The sequence below is a fragment of the Phascolarctos cinereus genome, unplaced genomic scaffold, assembly GCF_003287225.1.
Source record: "Phascolarctos cinereus isolate Bilbo 61053 unplaced genomic scaffold, phaCin_HiC Scaffold_2;HRSCAF=192, whole genome shotgun sequence".
NCBI classification, from domain to species: Eukaryota; Metazoa; Chordata; class Mammalia; order Diprotodontia; family Phascolarctidae; genus Phascolarctos; species Phascolarctos cinereus.
The window spans coordinates 387,318,683-387,327,100 of record NW_027555625.1 but is presented as its reverse complement, the minus strand read 5'-3'; the positions used below and the strand labels follow the sequence as shown (position 1 = coordinate 387,327,100).

The 8,418-nt window shown below is 49.4% G+C and overlaps 1 protein-coding gene across 1 annotated transcript; it reads left to right on the top strand.

Annotated features, from left to right (window-relative positions):
• The first annotated feature begins 1,195 nt into the window (after window positions 1-1,195).
• On the top strand, window positions 1,196-3,939 carry HAND1 (heart and neural crest derivatives expressed 1). The gene is made up of 2 exons (XM_020974623.2): window positions 1,196-1,863; window positions 3,657-3,939. The coding sequence occupies exons 1-2, from the start codon at window positions 1,327-1,329 to the stop codon at window positions 3,756-3,758; spliced, it is 639 nt and encodes a 212-aa protein (XP_020830282.1). The 5' UTR covers window positions 1,196-1,326; the 3' UTR covers window positions 3,759-3,939.
• The last annotated feature ends 4,479 nt before the right edge of the window (window positions 3,940-8,418 follow it).

Here is an 8,418-nt window from a genome sequence, read left to right as displayed (position 1 = left end):
AATCCCAAGTATATTGTATCTCAGGGAAGGGTGTGTCTTTCTCTTGGAAAGGGTGAGGGGGTGCATTTGTGTGTCATCCCTGCATGGCCTGGACTGTATAGAGCTCTGTTAGACCAGGGTGCCTAGGTCTGTGTTTGTCCCTTGCTGAGTTTGAATGCGGCCCTGAATGTGGGTGCCATGTCTTTGTGGGTCTCCTCTGAGTCTCGGAGCTATACTCTCCTATATGAATCAGGCATTCTTAAGCTGTGACTGCAGCCGCAGTGCAGCCCAGATGTGCAGAAGGATTGCATTCTCCTACTGCCTCCCTAGGGCTGGGTCCTGGAGGAGTCAGGGGAAACCTAGTGCCTGCCCCGGCTGGGCCCCCAAGACCAAAAGAGGTCAGCCTTGCTGGCAGATTCTCCTTCTCTCAGAGGACTTCCCCTGTGAGCTGGGCAAAGCCAGGCCACTTCTGGTAGGAACCAACTTACTGGGCTCGCTGTTCTAGACACTTGGGTATGTGTAATCGGACTGGGATTCCAGGGGCGGGAGAGTGTTCGAAGATTTTCTCTGCAGGCTTCTTCCCTTCTTTTTCATGAGGGACTGATTCCTTCCTCCGCATCCCACAACTTAAAGAGGGCTGTGGGGTCTGACCCTGCTGCATCCTAGAATGCAGATAGGTGATCTGATAAAAGACTTAGCCGTAATACCAGCAATGATGCCCAGGAGAATAGGTAGCAATTGTTGGCACTTAATAAAGTGGGAACGGGGGAGTGTGTCTCGAAGGAGAATGACCAAGGATGAAGCCTTTCATTCACATAGATCTCTTTGTCCCAACCCACCTCCTTCTTCGCTTGAACCCAGGGGCACTGAAAGTCGTTGGGGGGTCCAGGGGAACTGGGTGGGGTCAGTTGGCCAGGAGGGCGGACTGCTGTCCGGTGGGCGTTGGCTGCACAGATCTCCCTCTTTTTCCTGGGGGAGGGGCAGCTGCGCTGCCTTCTCCTCTACACTGCTGGATCCGCCCCCCTGCTATTGGCTCAGGGGAAGGGTTGACATCAAAGCCCCGGCCCTATATAAGCTGAGGCCAGGAAAAGAGGCCCGAGAAGGGTTAAAATCGTCCCCTAGAGCGCCAGCGCCATAATCAGCTCTGCAGCTAAGGGGCCAAGGCAGAAGCAGTAGCCAGCCGCCCAGCCTCCCGCTCCCCAGCCCTGTTCTGCTTCATCCCAGCCACCCGCACCTTCCCCGACGGGACGGGGCTGTAGCGGATGGCGCGGCGTTAGAGCCAACTGCAGAGAGGCGAGGCTCAACTTGGGGCCACTGGGGGGGCCGGGGAGCCGCGTCCGCTTCACCATGAACCTAGTGGGCGGCTACCCCCATCCACACCCTCACCATCATCCCCCTCACCCTCATCCCATGCTGCACGAACCCTTCCTCTTCGCTCCAGCCTCACGGTGTCATCAGGATCGGCCTTATTTCCAGAGCTGGGTGCTAAGCCCCGGAGACGTGGCCCCAGATTTTCCTGGGAGGCGACCGCCGCCGGCTACCTACAGCCCGGATGCGGCCGGGACCGCGGGGCCAGCGCAGAGCCCTGGCAGGCTGGAGGCGCTGGGTGGTCGCTTGGGCAGGCGGAAAGGCGCGGGGCCCAAGAAGGAAAGGCGGCGCACTGAGAGCATCAATAGCGCCTTCGCAGAACTTCGCGAGTGCATCCCCAACGTGCCCGCTGACACCAAGCTCTCCAAGATCAAGACCCTCCGCCTGGCCACCAGCTATATCGCTTACCTCATGGACGTGCTGGCCAAGGACGCTCAGGCCGGGGACCCCGAGGGCTTCAAGGCGGAGCTCAAGAAAGTGGACAGCGGCCGCGAGAGCAAGCGTAAGAGGGAGCCGGTGAGTTTCCGGGCCTTTGGGGGCCTCCCTTCCCCTTGGGCCCTAGGGTCAGCTGGGCGTAGAGGTGCTGCCCTGTCAGGGGCCGGGTGTATGGAATGCCAGGGAGTGTAAAGTACGCAAAAATCGCAGGCCCTGGGTTAGGGAGGTGGTGTTTATGTGTTCTTGTATCTGCTTGGACGCGGATGACGTTTATGGCGGGTTTTCTATTGCGTGTGTATAAAGGGGCAAATTGAATTCTTCGCAACACTCGCCAGGGAACTCCCTGTGTGACCTTGAGCAATTCTCTTCACCTCTTTGGGCCTCAGTTTCTTCCTCTGCAAAAGTACTACAAAGACTTTCGGGAAGGAAAGGCTAAGGGTCCTTCCAGTTCGTGTTACTCCTAACAGTGACAGACATTTTGCGTTCTAAGGGCCGTCCCAGCTAGGGCTAACATTTTATGTTCAATGTAGTAAATTCCCTTTCACCACCGACATTCTACGGTCTCTGTTATAACGGCACTTGTAATTCCAACACATTGTGTTCTGTTCTAAAAGAACATCTCCAGTACTAACATTTTATTTTCCAAGTACCCCAGTCAGTTCCTACAAGCCAGAGAGGAGAGCTTCGCAGCAATTGCACTTTTAAAAGCTCGGCCCAAGTCTTTCTTTTTTAATCCCCGAACTAAAAGGGTAACGGGAACTTGCCACCCGGGTTTCTATAAGCTTCTCTTTTCCCGGCTGCGGGCCCGGAGAAGAGATACATCTTTTTGCCCTGGGGGGCCTTCGAGGCTAGATTTCCCGGAAAAGTCAGTAGTCAGGGTGGCCTTTGTGGCAGGGACACACAGCCCTAGAGTTCAAAGATGCTCGAGTACTAAACTAGATTTCAAAGTCACGAACGTTGATTTCTTTAAGGGCACCATTTTGGGCACCCTCAACTAACCGATTCTGCCCTGGACTTCCTCCTGGGTTGTCAGAACGTCGTTGATGTTAGCCTTGTTTGGGGCTGCGCTGTCCTCTAGGTGCCCAGACCGGCCCCGCTGTTGCCTGGGGGCTCTCTGTACTTAATCAAAAGATCCACTTTGGATTTAAAAAAAAACCAACAACAACCAAAAACAAACTAGCTGGAAGGGGGCAGGGGTGGGGCCAGGCCGGAAGGCTGAGGCCCAGAAATCCAGACAGAGAGCAGAGGAGACAGGGTGAGATAGGAATCGGGGCTCTGGTGGCCCAAGGCTCCGTCCAGTCCAGTGCCCTGCGGGGGGTACTGTAAGGGCTTTCAGGATCTTAGGATTTAGAGCTTACAGGAACCTTAAGCAACATCTAGCTCTTCCCACTGAACCGAGAAAGCTGATGGCTGGCTGGGCGGCTTTGCTCCTGGGTTGGCTCTCCCCATCCATCCCCAAGCCCAGTGTTTTCTTCAGTCACCAACTCAAAGCACCCTGACTTTGTCTTGGAAGAGTAGGAAGGGAAGGAGCGAGGGGAAAGGGGGGAGGTGAGTTAGGGGGCTAGGAAGAGAACTAAGAATCGGGGTATTTTCTCTAGTATACCCTCAGGCCGGGCAGCTCGGCAGCCTGGTATAACTTAGCTGAGCGCCAGTTTCAACTTCCAAACCTCATGAGAACCCTATTTCTCAGCCCGCATAGAGGCCAGTTTATGAGCCTGTTTGCCGAACAGAAAGCTGGGTCCTTTATTTGGAAACCTTGTCCCGAGCTCTCCCGAGGAGAGACTGTACAAGCGGGAAGAAAAGTCTAAACCTGAATGTCTTTCGCCCTCTCCCCCTTCTCTTTTCCGGTGTTTGCGGTCCTGATCGGTGCACAGCCCAGCGAAGGGTATCCTCACCCCCTGGGACCCGGAGAGAAAAAGATTAAAGGGCGGACAGGCTGGCCACAGCAAGTCTGGGCTTTGGAGCTCAACCAGTGAGAAGCAGCCTCGGAAAGGGTATTCAGCACTCAGAAAATCCGCCGGGCGCCATCGGAGTACGAGGCAAGACTACTATTTCTGGCTGTCCATTATTTTCTCATTCTGTTATGGATATCTTGAGTACTCCTGAGAGTTGTCAGCAGCAAAACTGGTCAAGTGCAATGCCCTTTGAAATTTTTTTTTGATTCTTTAAGAGAAAGAAAGAAAAATATATTATATATATATTATATAAAATATATCCAAGCAAACGGAATGGGGAGCCGGCATTGACAGGCACATGAGAGGCAAATGGGACCAACCTTGCTGGCCCTCATTTCCAACCTTTGACTCACCTTTTCCGTCCTAGATTGGAAATCTGATTTTGCTCTCTGTCTCCTTTTACGCATTAATTTGCAATATCACCCACTCATTCTCTGCACAGCTTCTTCCTTTTCCGGGACTCCGGTAACCATATATTACCAAGGGAAAGGAGAGCTCAGTTGGTCTGGGAATTATTTTTTTTTTAAACAAGTGTTGGTTTGGTATCTCCACTTCCTGCCTAATGCCTTATAATTCCTAATTCCAAGGAAAACCTCTTATTCTTTGTAAATAAAATCTTTGTTCCCATCACTGAAGTTTTTATATATTTAAACTACCTAATTCTGCCTGCCAGGGCTCAGGTTTTTTGGGCAAACCTTGCTCATCCCTTACTGGTTGTGTTTTGTTTTTGTTTTTATTTTATTTTTGCTACCTCAAAGCTGTGCGATCATTTTCTTGGGGGCAGGTTCACCAAAGCTGACTTTTTATTCTCTTGACCTCAGAATATTTCCACCAAAGCCATTTACGCACAGGGTCAAGGAGGCCAACTTTCTTACTTTTCCATTTAGAGAGCCATCTTAATCTCCCTTTCCCTCCCTCTCCTAAGGAAAGGAAAAAAAGTCAAGAAAGGAAAAATATGTTCAGAACCACTAAAAAAAAATACCCCGAAAAACCTTTTGAATTGAATAGGTGAAGACAAGTTCCTTGAAATAAAAACAGTCCAGTTAGACGTTCTTTGAGGGAAAGGAGAGCTCACCCTAGAACACTCTGGTTAAAAAAGCAGTGTTGAATGATTGGAAAGGAAAGCTATGGTGAAAATGGCCTTCAAGATCACTAGAAATAAAAACTAGGCACCATTGGGTCCTGGGAATTTCTCCAGCATACCAGCACTATAATGTATGCACATATGTATATGGTTAATGTATGTATGTTAGTATATATATGGTTTTACAATACTGGTTGAGTTGGTGGGAGAAAAAGTATATAATAAAAGAATCTCTAATTGGTGGGGGAATGGGAAGTTGAATAGATGTATATCATTTTGCCTCTGTATACATGTAAATGCAAATGCACACCTGTGGGTAAAAGTTTTGGCCCTGTTTACTCGTGAATGTGTGCCTGACTGGAGGGGAATGCACCTATTCAGACTGGGATGTAAATGCCTGCATAAACTGTTGGGGTAACGGTGCAGAAATATAGTTATGCTTGGTCTCTGCGATTGTGACCGAGAGAGGAGGGGGTGGGGGGTTATTCACACTTCTAGAGACAGAAACCAACCTGGGCCTCTCTACCAGCATCAAAGTTGGTTCCAGGAGCCTTTCTGTGTCTATGACCGGGTCCCTGCCAGGGACAGGGAGGAAGGAGCACGGGCTACTTTGCGGAACTTAGACAAGAGACAGACTTAATTGTCTAAAGCAGCTGGAGGGAATGGATGGAGACTTGCAGTAATATAGCTCTCATATTGATATATCAACACTCCTTACAACAACCCAAAGAGGGAGCAGAAGTATCATCTCCACTTTTCAGAAGAAGAAACTGAGATCAAGAAAGGAATCAGTGGCTTGCTGTGAATTAGAGTATATGACTGATTGGAGACTTCGAACGAAGGGCCCCCGACTCAGGACAAGTTGTGCACCGTAAGACCTGCCTGCCAACTATTGGCTCTTCTCTGGCACTCTCTTGATTGGAAAGTGCCTTATTCTTCTTGGTATTGTAGAGTAGGAGCAGGCTTCGAGAGATGGAGTAGCTTGTCCCGTGGTCACGGAGCTAGGGAGGGAAAGGACTGAAGATTGCATGTGGAGAGACTGTGACCAGAGTGCACGGACATGGCGGGTGTATATGGGTTTCCATTACTCGGAGTTGTAAACACCGAGGCGGGGAGGGTAAGGAGTGGCGACGAGGCTAAAGGAGCCTTTCCGGGCCCTAAAGAGTTAATAAAAGGTGTTTTATGGAGATGCCGAGGTGCGGGTCCGCCCCCGCGCCCCCAGTCTTTCCCTCAATTCCCCTTTCTTCCCCCCACCGGCTCCAAACATCAAACAGCTTGGCAGTAAGAGGCAGTTTAAGAGGGCAACACCTTGGCTGCTGTAATGAGGCGGGCGCGGCCCGGCCTCCACCTCCCCCTTCCCCTTCCCCCCCCACCCCCGCGCCCTCCTCCGCAGGCCTCCACTCTCAGGGCCGCCCTCACCTCCGGGGTCCAGAGGGAGCCACAGGCCACACAGGACTAGCGACCCACTATTTTTAGAGGCCCGAAGTATCTATGGCACGGGAAGAATGCACCCCGCGCGGGCTGAGTCCCAGGGATAGGGTAGTTCGAGTCGGGGATGAGGAAGATGGGAGCGGGAGACCAAAAAATCAGGACCCTTCGGAACATGCAGCATCAGAATTGACTGGATGGGGGAGGAGTTGGCATAAAAATTGTCCTAAAGCTATCCTGGACCTCATCATAGAGACCTCAAGATACATGGCCTCTAAATTCGAACACACCTTGTCCCAAGGGCAGTTACTCTGCCCGAATCCAGCCCGGTGTTCCAGAGGCAAGCCTAGTACTGGCCTTACGTTCTAAATAGGTTCTTAAATATTTTGTGAATCACAGTGCCATGAGGCAGTGCTTTCTTGTAAGCAACACTACCAAGCAGGTGGTACCAGTATGATACCCATTTTATATCTGTAAAATGGGGAGCAGAGGGAACAGACAGGGGAAAAGGTCTGGAGGAGAGAAGGTGACTGGAGAATGTAGTTCCCTACGTGAGTGGAGTAATGGAACCGCCTGACAAAGAGCATTTATTAAGTGCTTACCAAGTTCCTGCCACTGTGCTAAGCGCTGGGGACACAAAGAAAGGATAAAATAGTCCTTGCCTTGGGTTTGGAATTAGAAGACCTGGATTCCTAATCCTGGCTTTGCTACTTTTTAATAGGTTTGTTGTGAGGATCAAATTCGATAAGGTATGTAAAGAGCTTTACAAACTTTAATGAGCTATATAAATATTTTCTGGCTATTACTATTACTGCCTATGCAATCAAGACAAGTCACTTCACGGTTCTCGTCCCGTTTCCTCCTCTGGAAAATGAGAGGATCTGAAAGAGACAGCACAACGTTATGGAGAGAGTTGACCTCAGAATAAGGAAAATCAGGGTTCAAGTCCTGACTCTGACTGTGAGTCTGAACAAGTCACTTAAGCGGGCAAGTCTCAGTGCCCCGGGCAACTTGTTAAGGTTATAGATCTTCATTGGTTTAAAAAAAAAAGCTCCCTACACGAAATAACAGGGTCTGCTTGTCAGAGAAAAGGAGGGGATTGAACCAACTGACCTCTAAGGTCCCTTCCAGGGCTAAAATCCCAGGATCCTCTCTGCCGACGCATCTTTTTCTGATGTCGGGCCTGCCTTCTACTGAAGTTGGAACCTCTCCTTAAATTAAAGGTCGTGGAGGGAGGGAGGGTTGTGCTGCATAAAGTGTGAATCCCTGCCCCCACTCCTTTCCCCAAGTTTCTTCCAGCTCCTGCCCTCTACTACCTGGGCCCCAAGAGGGAGGAGATAAGCCTTTGGCATGGAGCTGAAAGAGCCCAATTTTTCATGGAACTCTCTTTGAGTTTTTATTCTTCTCTGCCCTAGCTTCTTCCCTGTGGTTGCTGGCTGCTTCCAGGTTGCAGCTGAAGATGATTTGTAAGAAAAGATACAATAAACGATGCACAAGTTTAAAAAGCCTCCAAATAACATATTTAGGTGAAAATTTATGAGTCACATAGCACTTTCTTCAAAACAATTTATTAAGGCAGTGAGTGCAAATATGCCCATTTTAAAAGATGAGCTAACTGAGGCATTTTGGGGTTTAAGTGACTTGTACAATCAAGGTCCCATTAATGATAGTAAGTCAGGCCCATTCCATCCCCTTACCTAAAAGCCCAAGGTACTTTTCCTCTAAGAGAGCAGCCTGGTGAAGTGGAAAATATGCTAGTTTTGGCATTAGAAAATGGGTTCAAATCCTGACTTTTCTACTTCTTCTGTGTGTCTTTGGGCACATTTCTTGGGTAAAGTGAAAGAGTCAGAATCCAGTGGGCTTTAAGATTCCTTCCAGCTCCAAGTTACAACCCTGAACTTAAAATCAAGCTGAATTCCCATAAAGAAATAAGTATAAGAGATAGAATTTGAACCCAGATGCCCAGTTCACTGTTCTTTTCACTAGAAGAAAACAAGAGGACTTTGAAGACCAAAAATTCAGCAGAAGTCATATCTACATTGTGTTTCCTCAAATATTCAAAGCATCTGCTGACTCTCCTTTCTCATCATAACATGAATCAATAATGATCAAGATTAATGATTGATACACATAACCACAGAAGCCAGAAAAAGTCATCATTCCTTATCT

Excerpts from the sequence above, each read along its gene's own strand:
- HAND1 (XM_020974623.2), top strand. The coding sequence starts at position 1,327 with ATGAACCTAGTGGGCGGCTACCCCCATCCACACCCTCACCATCATCCC. Across the intron at positions 1,864-3,656 it reads GCAAGCGTAAGAGGGAGCCG|CCCAGCGAAGGGTATCCTCA; the intron begins GTGAGTTTCCGG and ends ATCGGTGCACAG.